Source organism: Perca fluviatilis, chromosome 9 (assembly GCF_010015445.1).
Source record: "Perca fluviatilis chromosome 9, GENO_Pfluv_1.0, whole genome shotgun sequence".
Classification (NCBI taxonomy): Eukaryota; Metazoa; Chordata; class Actinopteri; order Perciformes; family Percidae; genus Perca; species Perca fluviatilis.
The window spans coordinates 19,975,635-19,990,293 of NC_053120.1; the positions used below are offsets into that span (position 1 = coordinate 19,975,635).

At 39.0% G+C, this 14,659-nt stretch overlaps 1 protein-coding gene across 3 annotated transcripts; it reads right to left on the reverse strand.

Moving 5' to 3' along the window:
- Positions 1-815: 815 nt before the first annotated feature.
- Positions 816-13,837, reverse strand: vtg3 (vitellogenin 3, phosvitinless). 3 transcript variants are annotated; one of them, XM_039812408.1, is made up of 28 exons: positions 13,737-13,837; positions 13,224-13,244; positions 12,971-13,122; positions 12,151-12,402; positions 11,893-12,054; positions 11,648-11,796; positions 11,421-11,571; positions 10,993-11,150; positions 8,266-8,431; positions 8,027-8,152; positions 7,668-7,886; positions 6,976-7,193; positions 6,771-6,868; positions 6,571-6,695; positions 6,384-6,485; positions 6,167-6,286; positions 5,865-6,054; positions 5,657-5,744; positions 5,316-5,501; positions 4,783-4,921; positions 3,799-3,967; positions 3,180-3,289; positions 3,002-3,088; positions 2,528-2,734; positions 1,828-1,973; positions 1,471-1,609; positions 1,275-1,385; positions 816-1,111 (listed from the first exon to the last, which is right to left on the reverse strand). In XM_039812408.1, exons 1-27 carry the CDS (start codon positions 13,774-13,776, stop codon positions 1,281-1,283), a joined length of 3,825 nt encoding a protein of 1,274 aa, XP_039668342.1. In that variant the 5' UTR covers positions 13,777-13,837; the 3' UTR covers positions 816-1,111; positions 1,275-1,280. The 3 variants fall into 3 exon arrangements, with proteins under 3 accessions (XP_039668342.1, XP_039668339.1, XP_039668340.1); XM_039812405.1 differs by having other exon boundaries at positions 6,571-6,868; XM_039812406.1 differs by having other exon boundaries at positions 816-1,122; positions 6,571-6,868.
- Positions 13,838-14,659: the final 822 nt, after the last annotated feature.

Consider the following 14,659-nt stretch of genomic DNA (forward strand, 5'->3'; position numbering starts at 1 on the left):
GCTGCTGTTTCAATCTTGTCAGCTGTCTGCAGCGGGCGGGGCTGCTGCTCCGTTTCCACCGTGACTGACGCGCACACACACAAACACACACAATCACACACGCTGGATGCAGGAAAAAACGCAGATGAGACCTACAGGATGACCGTAATTGAGGACAGCTACTTAATTGTAAGTGCAATGATAAGTTAAAGTCCAATTAAGTACTTTATTAAACCGTATGAATGTGAGTCCCAGCCCAGGATAGGAAATTAACTAACAATGTAAAGATCAACAAGCCACTGACAGATATGTTCATATTTGATTCATTCAATAAATTATTATTTTGTGTCTTAAATCCACCAGCCGTTTTCATATTATACCAACATCATCATCCTGAGCCTTTTTGGTAAGGTTCCTAGAAAATCTCAGCCCAGAGTAATTAATTAATTATTATTCTCCCCAAAACAAGTTTCCTTTTTCTTTCTTTTTTTTTATTTTTAAGAACTATACAAAAAAAGTTGCAACTTTTTTGCAACAACTCATGTGTTATGGTCCACATTCACCAGTGTTTTTTTGTTGTGGTGTGCGTAGGCTACTGCTGATTTTGTCAGTCATCTCTTATATGCAGTGGCATAACGAGCACCGGACCCCTATGCAGTATTATCAAGGCTGGCCCCCCTACTACAGCACGTGATGACGCCGCAATGTCCATGAGTAGGCTACCATGAATAGGACAGGATAGGATCATGGAGACACAGCAAGTCCAGTTTTTCACCTTTATGAGGCAAAAAAACTGGCTGGTAAAAAGTCACTGTGGCAGGTGGATTTAAAAATCCACCTGCCACAGTGGCTGGTGGTCAAAAAAGTTAACTTCATGCCCTGATTATGAAGATTATTTATATAATAATTAAATATATATTATATTTCGGGACATAATCATGAATTTACACAATATTTCATCAAAAGACGGTGTTCAAATATTAACACACTTTATAATGAATAATTCAGGACCTTTACAGGTTATTTTCAAAAGGGTGACATCTGACGGATTACTGATGCAACTTTTATGATCCTCACTTTCATCACGGTGGTGAGATTTTGGTTGCAGCGTTATCACTGTGAAAAGAGGCATCTGGATCCCATCTCACACACACACACACACACACACACACACACACACACACACACACACACACACACACACACACACACACACATTACACAATACTCAAAAAGACAGAGAATTATTATGAAAATACAATTAAGGTTAATCAAACTGGTTTCATGCAGCTTACATGTTTTTATGCGCATCCAAAGCTGTCGTTTGTTGTGTTTCTGAGGTGTTGAAAATCCTGAAAACAGCCAGGTGGCAGTGGAACCGTAAAAGCCTGCCTGTAGACTGTATACTAATGACAAGACAGAAGAAATGACACTTTCATGTAAATGCAAGTTTTGCATAAAAATGTAGGTAGTAAATGTTTCCTCCAATACCTCTGGGAATTTAATCTTCACATCGACGCTGTCTGCTGAGGTGACAACAACTGATGCAGAAACCTCCTGCTTGGCATTTCTCTCATGTTGCTCGTAGAAGCCGAGAAAAAAAGCCATGCCTGGAATGTAGCTTTCAATTCTGGGAGAGGTAAAATAAATAAATAAATGCTTCTTTAACAACACATGCCAGTATGTCTCATAATTGTGAACACAGAATATTTTCCCACCATGCTCTATATAGTAAAGTAAGTGATTTGAAGTCATTTTTCCCCTTCTTCTTTAGCTCACACTCCTCTTCCTCCTCACATTTTATTTACTCCTTGATACAAACTTCACCGTTGTTCTACTGAGGCTCACCTTATGCCCATCTCTGCCATGGTCTCTGGTATCTTGGTCCACTGTACTTTGGCCTTGATTGTTGGCTTGGAGCCAGGCTGATGTGCAGTTGCAGATACTATTGACATTTCATAAGACTGACATTCAGCTCCCCATCCAATGCGTGCCTAGGCCAAACACAAGAGATCAATCATGAAAGGAGTACCTACAAGCAAAAGACTTGGCTTCGGCCTCAGTATACAAAATAATAAATACCTGACCATATTATATGTACCGTATGATTTTTTATGTAGAAATTGAACGTAGAGTTTCATAGACAGTGTATTTGAACAGATGTATAGGGCAAAATATATACATAATATAGACTAACACCAGATAACAACTGAATCTGTGTTTTTATATATATGTTTTTGATGCTATAAAAACTGAAAAATGTAAAAGCCAGTATGCAGTTAGACTTACAGTCATTTATAAAAAGACTGTATTTGTCCATTTTAAGAAAGGACAATTGATGGTGATGGTGGCGGGATGTAATTTGGTTATGTTTTTTAAATGTTTTTAAAGGATAAAGCTAGCAATCATTTATGATTGCTGGTTTTAGTCTTCTTAGGCAATTTGCTGGTAATAGCATAAGCTAACGACAATATTATTCTTGACATTTCTGGCATTTTATTCACTCAGATAAAAATAAAGATTAGTATTGTGTGTGTTTTATATCTACCATTGCCTCGACATGGGCATTCACATTGGTGTCGATGCACATCTTCCAGTTGGTGTCTTCCCCAACCTGGGACACAATCATCTGGGCATTGTGAATGTTTGCCTCGGGTGTGTAGTAGAAGACTGCATTGTAACCCTCGGGCTTCTGGTTGCCACTCATGGCCAAGGCTTTGATAATCAACACAGCTTCAGGTGTTGAGTTCAAGCCCTAATGAATGAGATAGAAGGCAATCTATTAGGCTGTAATAGGTTAGTGGGCATCATGTCCAATATGTGCAGAGTTTAGATCATGTGCACACAAATAGCTGCATTTCTAATATGGGCCACTTTTTTGTGATGGGATCATGAATCATTAGCACAGCTGAAACATTTTACATGATGACTTTGCTCAGAACAAACAGCCTATTGTTTTGTTGGTTTTGTTTTGCAGTGAAATACATTTTGGGTCACTCTTTGTGGAGCATGTTTAGCATACTTGAAATAGGTCGTCATGATGGCTGAGATGTGATCCTCTGACGCTTGAGGCTGAATCAGAGGACAGACGTACTCCCTGGGTGGCTTCCTGTAAACACAATTAAGCACCAGGAGAATTTGAATCGATAAAACACCAGAGCAGGTGCACAGATAACAACATTACAACGGTAGCCGAATACCTTGGAAAGCCTCCTCATAGTCTCAAGCAGTTGGCTTGTGCTGACTGGATGTTTGCTCGGGCCGGCGTTAACCTCAAAGTGGATTTTGTCAACAGCTTTGATTGCCTGGGCTAATAAAAGTGCACAGGCTACGTTAGCAAAGAGTTAAGACAGAAATGTATACAGGCAGAAACAATAACATGAACACCTGTAAAATCTAATGAAATCCAATCTCTGCTTTGCCATCATAAAATTATTTTACTTTGATAATTGTGCAAAACCAAAGAAATAATGAATAAAAAATAACAATTTAAGGGTAACTTAACACCCCCTAAAATCTTGTTTTTTTACCTCCAGTGGTTAAACTTGCTGTAGTGATGTAAAAGTGTATACTCCAGGGTGTATCAGTACATGGTGACATCACTCTTGGGTTTGGTTACAGGTGCAACAGAGCACACTTCTCACCACACCCGGTCAGAAGTGCATTGTGTCTATAATGTAAATTTAGCAGTGTGACTCGAGTTGTGTGCCCTAACTGCTAAATATTTGTCGTGTTCTTGAGGCCATATGTAAGTTTGTGATGCTGTTTTGGATTGCCCAGTACTGTAAGGTGTAATGTGTTGGGCTTGTTGTACTGTACCTGGGACTACTTTCAATGCCATGTGGGTATATCCCAGGAAATAGTACAGGGGGTATTCCTCATGATAATACTCTCTCCTTAACTCAGACTCCACACACAGACCAGCTCCATAAATCTTACTCTCAGCACACATGTTGGATCTCGGATGCCATGTGTTTGGTGTCAGTACCTGTTGGATTGGATGAAAATCATAAATATATTAATCTACTTTGAATTCTTTGAATCAAAATATCAAATAAAAATAAAAAGGAAGGGGACGTATCATGAAAAACTCACTTTTTTAGTGCTTGTGCACATACATTTGAGTATCTAGAATGCCTATCAACCTAACGGCATCCTTCAGTGCTAAAAAATGAAGTCAATGCGGAACAGCAAAAAACTGCAGTTCATTGAGTGCCAAACGTTTCATAAATTAGCATCCCTAGAGGTGGCAGGAAATACAACCCACATGCGGGACTTAAATGCGCTCTGTCTCTATGGTAGGATGGAGGTGGGCTGTAGTAGGATGTGATTTGCCATTGTTCAGATGAGAGGCAAACCAGTGGGTCAATCATGTGATCTTTCTCCTCTCTGTGGGCCGGTCAGTCAAAGACCAAGGATGTGAATGGCCAGTGTTTACATTAAAGACACACAAGTGGGCCAATCATATGATCTCTCTTCTCTCTATGGGCCGAACGGCATACAGCACGTGCGGCCCACACAAATAGACCCGCCCACCGGGAAATCTCCGGATACTCCGGATGGCCAATCCATGCCTGCCAATGGCTTGAGAACTACCTTTGCATAAGTGTGCCAAATTTTTCTCACAAGCCAAATATAGCAAAATGGGCTTCACAGGCGGGGGGCTTAAAGAGACAGGCGCAAAAACTGAGCGTTTCAGACAGAGGGTGAATACAGGTATATTCAGACAGACAGTATGAGAATAGCAGTGTGTTCTGAATTAATCAGTTCAGCTCCAACAGTAATCTTATGTGTTGACTGTACCTGATCTGACTCAGGCCCCACGGCTGTTGGTCCCTTGTGGACGACTTCATCATTGGAGTCGATAGCGGTGGGCATAATTGGAGTCATTTTAGTCAAAGCTGGATCTTCGATGTTCCTGGAGACTGCGTACACATTGGAACTGTTGGTTGGAAAGGAATGTAAGAACTCTTATACTTGGCACATTGGCTGCGTTGTGAATAGCTTTTATAAAACTTAAAGCACAACTGTATTACATAACCATTATAAATAATACGTGGGTTTGATTTTGATTCTTAGTGTCATGATTCGATTCAGTTGAATTTTGATTTGGCGTCAGGGGCATTATTTTAAGGCTCTTACTCCAGCACAGAGCATGACAAAGCATTCAGTGTTTAGTCCACTGAGTTTCAACAGCCGCTGTTTTCTTAACATAGCGAGGAGAAACCATGATGTTACTGTATGGGCCTACAATAATTGATTTTTGGAATTTGTGAATTAATTTAGAATTGTGATACTTATGGTAAACTATTATTTTCCACACCCTGAAAACATACCTGACTGAAAAAAGTTCAAACTCTTTTTTGCATGGAGGGAAGTCGAGTTCAAACTTCATTTCTCCGACGTTGATCTTCGCAGAAAAATTCCAAGGGATAGCAATAGGTATTTTGCTCTTAAACTCTGAACCGCACTGGAAAAGCTCGGTGTTGATCCCATAGAAAACCCAAAAATCCTTTGTGTAACTAAAAAAGAAGAGGTTAATTCACAAATTGTAACTCCACAGAATGAATACAAATAGTGTACAGACAGTGTAAGGCAATTTGGTTTGTTTACTACAGTAAGTTGCTTAACATGATGTAATATGTTATTTAAATGAAATGAAGATTAGATATTTTACCCAATAAAACCATCAGTCTCCAGTGAAATTTCAGAAGTCAGCAGTTGTCCAAGACGATCAGTCAGTGGTGGATTTACTGCAGCCTTCGCTACATAAGAAGAAAAGGACTTTAATATTGGTTTATTGAATAAAAAAAGTTGTTTAAGTCATTAATAAATAGTAATTTGATTTGTAAGGCATTTAAATGATGTAGGATTTGACTCCTCACCATTTACAGTGATCCCATTGATGGTCTGATAATATTTGCTTATCTCCAGTGGGACACCCAGGGTGGTAGCTTGGAAGTAGCGAGCCTCAAAGATTAAGTATGGTTTTGTCCAATGCCATGACACTCCCTTCTGTAAATTCTCAATTGCAGCCCACAGAGGGCTCTCTTTCCCTGAAGAAGGACTGACAGCCTGCAAGAGGGATCACAGGGGAGCAGCATGTAACAGGCTTTGTACACTGCATGAAAATATGGTCCTTTCTGTTGACTAAACTAGCTTAGACATGAAAAGATTGTTCTCTCACCCTGAATATGTTCCGAATGGTGTCTTTGGTAATATCAGCAAAGAACCACTCTTGTCCAAAGGTCCGTGTGTAGGCAGAAAGGACAGGCTTATCATTGGGCAGAATTTCCCAGTTTTTAAGCTGAAAATGAAATAGCACAATGGTCACCCAGACAAATGAAGCTGACACATCATAGCACAGTTGTGATGCTGCGTTAAAGTCTCAGTTATATACTCACCACATTGAGAACAGCCTGAAAGTCACTGACACTGAGATCTCCTTTAAAATTAGGGATGCCAGCGCCAAGCAGCTCCTTAAGCCCATCAGCATGGATACCCAACTGCAGCATAAAAAGAAAAGATGATTAATATTCACAATTGGGGGACATGTTTATCTTTAGTGAAAGTTTCAATATAGCGCTGTACCTCCAATAGCTGCAGAATTCTACCAATGAAATAAAATTTTCCTTTCATCATGATTTCAGTGGGAAAGATGTTTGTTGCACTTCGTAGCATGAAGACTTCTGCTGCTGTACCAATTAGGAAATCATCTGTATTGGAGGAAAAAAAGCAAATTGTCATGTCAACAGTTTCAGATAAATCCAAGAATCTGTAATAGAGCATACCATTAAACCAGTCCATGCGCGTTGCTTTGCTGTAGTGATAGCTGAGACGACCAAATTTAGGGGCCAGGATTTTCCCGGCTACATTGCAGGCAGTTGAGCTATCGTCGAGAACACAAAAAAAGGTAAGTGAAAGCTGGAGAACATCTGAGATTATATAACATAAACAATAACACCCAACTGGTTATAACTGCATTGTTTTGCTCACAGGAAGTGGTTGTTTGGAGTACTGGATCTGGCAATGCTTTTAAAGTAGGAGTATACAAAGCTAATAACATGGAGGTCTTTTTCCTCCTGTAGATGTACAGTCACTGTGGACACCAGAGCCATTGATGGCTTAGTGTCAAACAGTATCATGAAGGCCATCATGCGTATCTCAGCGGGAAGGTTCTTCTGCAGGAACAGAGTCATGGTGATGTCTTGGACCTGAAAACACAAGTATTATAATGATTAGGAGTTCAGAAAGATCGCCATTTAACCAACTACTGCTCTGAATTGATGTTCTGTTCCAGTACAGTCTTTACAAATTCCAAACTAACAATGAACTTTAAAAAGGCAGATTACTGTAAATGTAGATGTCAATATGGAGACGATGATGTACTTCCACAATGTAAAGACAACATAATGGCAACACATTTGCCATTTTCATATGATTGTTAAAAAAATAATTCTCACCTGCGACAATGAAGAAAATTAAATGCGCTTTCTAGAATTAGAATAGTTCACTGTTTCATGTAAATCTGAATTTGACCTTAAAAAAAATACAATATAAAAATACATTTTCAGTTTGACCATGAAGCACAGTGCAATTGCAATCAGCATAACATGATTTATATAAAAACCTAGCATGTAGCTGTGATAAATGACCATGTAAAAAGTATTCTTGTTATATATAGTTACACTGCGAGGGTCTTTGGCAGCTATAAGTCTCATAGACTGCACAGCGGCACTCAGCACACGAGGTGGCAGATTCACAGGGCTGGCAGCAACTCCGGGGAGGAAGCGCATGATGGTTTTAATGCTGCCTGGATGACCCGCATTCCCCAGAGCTTTCAGAGCAATGACCATGTCTGCCTCGGTGCCATTCCTCAGACTTTCCACAGCCATGTCCAGCAGCGGCTGGTACAGATGTTGAACAAATATGCAGTCAGTTACTTCAAATACTTATATATACTTATATAGTATACTTTTACATGCTTGCGTGGTTAATTTATTGATGTTACTATGCAGGAAAGTGATGTATTCCTCTGGTTAATTACCTGAACAGCAGCTACAGGACAAGGTGTATAATAGGTGCAGTGCTTGTACACCAGAGAGCCATAGGAAAGCACCACAGCATGCCACAGATAGATATTGGATTTAGAAAAGGGCATGTTTAAAAACATCTGTGAAAAATACACAAAAGACAAAGGAAAAAAAACATTTTGACATGATCAGGTATCATTGCATGTATATCATTCTTCTTCAAATAATTTTTCTATCTTTAGTATTAACTTACTTTAGCCATCTCAACCAGATCAGGAATAGGCTGGAGATGGTTCATCACCAGCAAAATGGCTTGCAGAGCTTCATTAGCAGACACATCTCCAGCCTGGAACCTCATTTGGAAGAACTTCAGGATTCTGGCATCGTTGACCTCAACAATCATGTCCAAAAACCAACGTCTAATAATAAGTTAAAGGGGAGAAAATGGATAAATCAGATAATACTTAAAGGTCCAATGTGTAATATATTTACTGTAATAAATCCCCAAATGACCCCAATGCATCATCAGATATTAAGGAAACATGCTAAGTTGAAATACTATCTTTTCTGACAACAATGCTAATGCCAGTATTTTCTCCTTTTGAAATTTCTGTTTGTGTTTTGGCCTGTGTGTTGTTATCAACTGCCCACTTTGACAGCCAGGCCGGGTTGCCAGATAAACCTGAAAAAACATAAACTCAAGGTGCTGCAGCTGTAAAGTTTGTACAGCCATGGAAGCAGCAAACAAACAAACGGGATCAACGGAGATAGATTCTACCCGACTAATCTGGCATGTTTCTAACAGTTGCGTGACCAGAGACATAACAAACCCCGGGTAAATATTGGAGATGTATTTGAAAGATGGAGACAGCTTAGAGCCCAAAAGGACGCCAAGTTGGCTAATTTCCTCCTGAACAGGTTAGCATTAGCTACTTTATCACAGTTACTAAGGACGGGCATTTTATGTAATTTCAATATTCGTGTACTAACATTGAATAATATAGCTAGGGTACCCGAGTTGGTTACTTACAAAAGCAATTGAGACACAGCCAGGAAAGTGATCCTGACTGGTCCTGGCTAACGCCACCATGCTAACCCTGCTAACTGCTAACATTACCAGAGGACCAGGCAAGCGGGCCACGGCTGTTTACAACGTGTAGCCTGTTCAGCGGCCGTAGCCGAAAACTGTGAGTTATTTGAAGCCAAGAGGGGCTGTAAATCGGGAAGAGAGGACCGTGAGTTTGGAGTGTGTTTAGCGATTGTTGCCATAATTCTAAGCCAATAAAGTGTGTATTTCAGTCGGGTGGAGAGGACGGAAAGGTAGCGGTAATTTTAGCGGTACCTACCGTAATTCTAAGAGGAAGTGTGTCTGTCTGGTATGTGGAGAGGACGGCGAGGTTGTGTTTTTTTTTTAACGGTTCATACTGTAATTTTAAGCCGAAAAAGTGTGTCTGTCCGTCGGGTGGAGAGCTCCGCGTGAACACAGGCTTCAATGACTGTCAATATAGCCAGCATCTAACGTTAGCTACTCCACTGTACTGTGGAGTAATGTCTAGCAGCATTGTTGGATGCTGCGGTCTCAGCCTGGCAACCAATGTGAACTTCGAGTCTGGGGAGGAGGGGATGGGGTAGACGACTCTCTTCAGTATTTTGAATTTGTAATGCAGTAACTATTTTAAACATTATCTGTCAGTATTACATATTGCACCTTTAAGACAAAACTTATCCTTCAAATACATAAAGAGAGAAAAATGAAAAGATAAAAGTGTGAAGGACAAGTTCAGATGTCACATTTAATTGCACAAATACAAGGTTTTGGTTACTGCCGTGATCTTAATGAGTGAGGAAAGCAGTCTCTTTCTGTCATCATGCCTCAACTTGATTATAAATCATTCATCGAAGCTAATGTGCTAAATCCCCCCTGAACTAACTGGGAGGATGCTCTTTAATTAGCTATTCAGTTGAGTGGATCAGTATCAGATTTGAGAGATGGCCTTGGACTATTTTGTTCACCATCCTATAATACTATAATGAAATGCTTGGTAAAAGGTTATCTATAAAGGAATTTTACTTTCAAACCTTGCTGCAGTGTTCTCACTGGGTCCAGGGTCAAGTTTAGTGAATGATCACATCTTCGAGGCAACATTGACACACCCATGCACCCAACCTCCACAGCATGACATTTTGCTGTACTGCATGATCATCACAATACTTCCTGAACTGAAAATTGCAATTGGCATATCTGCTAAGATGCCTTTTGAAAATATATATTTTTTAAATCTTGGAATTGGCCTTTTCATTAAGCATGCAACAATTCAATACCAATATCAGAGATTCGGATATCGGGTCGATACAGATTAAAATAGCTAAATCGGGTATCAGTAACAATGGGGCCAATATATTAAATTCTATGGTTATATACTACATACGCATTACAGTATATACTGGAATTTGGATTTCTGTTTTAGTTTTGACCATTTGTTGCTGCATTGAAAAGGTTTACACTCAAATTGTAACTCTTCCGTTCATTTTGGAGATTTATTTACCAAGTTGTTGGTGCACAATGTGTTATGTTCAAAATAAATAACAATTCAGTAAATATATATATATATATATATATATATATATATATATATATATATATATATATATATATGTATTTATTTGTTGTTACATTTCGTTTTGCAAAGTTATTAAGGAAATGTTTTATTCAAGCCTGTTGTTGCCTTTCACATAAAAGAATGATTCCAGTCACTTCCATACAGCTTATTAATTAAACAATGGTATCGGTGTTGGTATCGTTGTCAGGGCTAAAAAAAGGCGTATCCATGAATCCCTACAGTTTTCATATTTTGAATTTCTGTTTTTCATCTGAAATTTATATTATATTCTTAATATTTAGAGCTTATAAAGTGCTTATTGAACCACTGTTTTCTTTTTTGATTATTCATTATTGACCAACCAATAACCAAGTACTCACCTTTGCTCATCATTTTCTGCAAATTGCTTCCACATAACTTCTAATCCTTCATAGGGAATCGCTCGCAGGAGTTGATACAGCTTTATAGTGTCCTCTGATGTTGCACTGTCAATCTGGTAACGATTAACTTCAGCCAGATGCTTGATCAACTCAATAGCCTTTAAAGAGGATCAGACAAAGTGATTCCTTGATCAGTGTATGCAACTCTAGAATTAATTTTACAATTTCTTTAGAGTTAGGTCACTTTATACGACTTAATACATTATTTCAGTTCATTTTAGAAAAGGAAAAATAATAAATAGGAATGTAATTGATTGATATTTATTTAGATTTCACGTTGTGTATATCTTTTACAGTGCTTTGTGATGCTTTCTGGAAAGATTTTACAAACCTATGAATTTTATGTAGCAGCAGTATATAACTGTTACCTTTGGTACTGGGCTGTCCAGGCTCTGCATCAAAATAGGGACATTAGCGTCTGCATTGACAAACTTGTAAACAAGGTTGCCCTTGCTTTCCATTGGCCCAAACACGGCGGCTGTCTCTGTGTCATTCACGCCGAGCAGCACTATTTCCTTCCTGCAGGAGAGGTTATTTAAAGCAGGCAATTTGTATTGCAGACAAGCATTGTGGATGAGCGGGCGTAATGTCTTACATCGCTAGCATCTGGAAACTGCCACCCTTCACATTGAAGGGACTGAAGTGCTGTTGCTCCAGGCCATGAGCCTTGGTAATGAAACCTCCCTCTGCTGTTGGCTTGACTGTGTAAATATATCTCACTGTTGAAATGACAGATTCCCCTCTCTAGATTGGAGGACACACAAGCAAAAATAGCACTGACCTTGGTCTGTTTCATTTATAATTGTAGGATCAGATGCATCTTCAGTGAGGTAAACAGACCTGTTTGGAGACTTGGTCAAACACAGCGGTAGCCATGCCCCTGTACATGGCTGCCTTCTCCCTGCAGTTACCGACATCCACAACCTGAGTGATGGTCATGTCCTTTGTTTCCACGTTTACTTCAGTAGCATAGTTACTCGGACACATGCCATGGATGCCAGCCTACAAACAAAATCAAACGTTGAAAAGAAAAATCACATTTTTACTGATGCTGATGGTGCCGCGTAGAAAGTAATGTATTTGTCTGCAGTGATTTACCTCTTCAAGCTCATAGATCGTCTGCGTGGTCTTCACAGTGACTTGGAACAATCCCAGAATCCCTCTCACAATGTTGACAATAGTGTCAGAAATCTCAGCAGAGGCTTGGATGTTACCAACGTGTCCACCAATGTAGTCAAACGTGAAAGGTTTGACAAGCTGGGCAGCAATACGCTGGGTGAGCTTTGGGGAGACATTAAAGCTGTTTTTCCCCAGGAAGCCGTTGAACTCCTCGAAGGACAAATCTGAAACCTTTGAACCAGAGATAGAAATAAGCAGAGTTATTGATCATGTGCCACATTAATGAGTATTTGTCAACATGAAAAACTCTCTGATGATTCTCTGTTAGATGAAACACAGGTGGCATTTGTAACCCAACGGAAGTAGACAATAACTGGTATGTGCTTGTAGTATTTTACTGAATTATTAAAGCTTACTTTACTTTAATTCTATTAGAGTTTGAACACAAAATCTGTTTGGCCACCTGTTGGTATGCAAACATTTGTAACAAACAATCTCTGAACCTATTTTCGGCCCTTTCATAAAGAAAGAAGAAAGTTTCAATTTATTAGATGGTTTACAAAAAAACTCTTTATTATTATTTAAAAAGTCATTTTGGTGGATTAGAGGCTTCACAACCTTCCAAAGAATTTATGTAACCTTAATTAATGATAAATGACAAATGATGCATTTACTGTATTATGTTAGAACTGAAATGAACAACCTGTCATTGTTCGTGCTGCACTACTCAGTTACAGCTTTTCTAACATGTTTAAACAACATATTCTGAGAGAGTTTGTATAACCCTCTACCTTCTTACCTGAAGGATGAATGTTTGTGCAGACACCCCAGTGATCTTGATCTTGCATGTGATTCTTGCACCAGACTCAGCGAGGTTTGGCATGCCGAGTCCAAAATTTACCGCTCCCTCATATTTGTACTCGTAGGTTTTCTTCGGGTTCAGATGGGGCTCTGGAATATGTTTTCCAAATTTAAATGTCATTTCACTTCTTCTTCATGGAAAGTTCTAGAAATGATTATTTCGACTTTATGATGACGATAAATAGACTCACCATAATTGACACTTTGACTCGCTAAAAGAATAAAAATCATAGTGTCAGCATAAGAACCTTTGTAAATATATCAGCACATTTATTTGATGTATTTATGATCTACAAAACAGGTTAAAGTGAGAACATTTATTTCCAACTTGATCCCAAGATGTTAAAAGACAGACACAAGACATCAAACAGTAGAATTGTAAACCAAACCAAAAAAGAAACATCCATGTGATACACCAAAATACAACGAAAACAGATCGATGGCTAAAGTAAAATTCACCGTACTCTGTAAATGACTCACCTCTAAAAGTCATAATTGACCAACTGCAACTAGATTGCTATATTACCTTTCAAGATATGTTAAAAACATATTTCTTATTGGATGGTGGAATAACAATTGCAAAAAAAATAAGTGAAACCTCAGGATTATGAGTAATTTGCAAATGCTCTGAAACGGAAGTTAAACAATTCTGAGGCAGGATTGTGATATCCTTTTACAAGTTAAACGAATCCATGAAAACTTACTGGCCAGACCCACGAGGCAGCATAGGAGGAGCCCTCGCATGTTGAACTTGAGGAGTAGAATTGAATTTTCTGCATTTGTCCTTTATATATACCAGCATGGGTTTTGATTGGGGAAACTGGTTGCATTGAGAGCTTGTGATCAGGACAGAGGTCCAGTTTAGAGAAGTGATTTAAAGTAAACACATGCTGTCAGCACAAGAGCCATGTTGACCTGTGACAATGTCAGAGGGACATGAGTAATATGTTAAAGATAACTGTCTCAACAATATTGTGAAAAATAAGGGTTAAGGTCAACTTTATTATCCCACAAGGGGAAATAAAGTGATGTGATGTTATACTGTTTAAAACACAGAGGTACAAAAATAAAAACGGAGGTACACTGTGTATAAGTACCTTGAATTTGAATATCAAAGTTAAAACCTCATTTTTATTCACTCAGAAAATGAAGTAAACACATTTCTCACGGCTGAATGAAGGGATTAACCCAGTGGGATGCTCATCTATTCCCTCAGTGAAACCCAGTCACGTGGAGTGAAGGCAGAGCAGATGCTGGTTGGTTTATTCTTTTACTTATTAAATATCTGGAGCAACTCCTGCTCTTAAAATGTATACACTGTCCCCTGGCATCACAAAGCTCTCCTCCTGGATACAACAAAGTCAAACAGTGTGGTGAATCGCTGCTCTTCATGCCAATTTTACATTCTGTCCCAGCCTAAAGGGTTTCGCAAACAGCGCTGTTGTTTATATGTGCAATTTGAATGTGATGACACCAAACAGCAATCATCCAAAATGGTGTGTTCCTGTTGTCTTTTAGGGTTAGGTTTAGATTGTACAACACAGGAGTACTTTGTGTAATAAATCGCACATAAGCCATTGTACCTCTTTCATTCCCAGGCTTCAATTCACCTGACCATCTGCTTTTC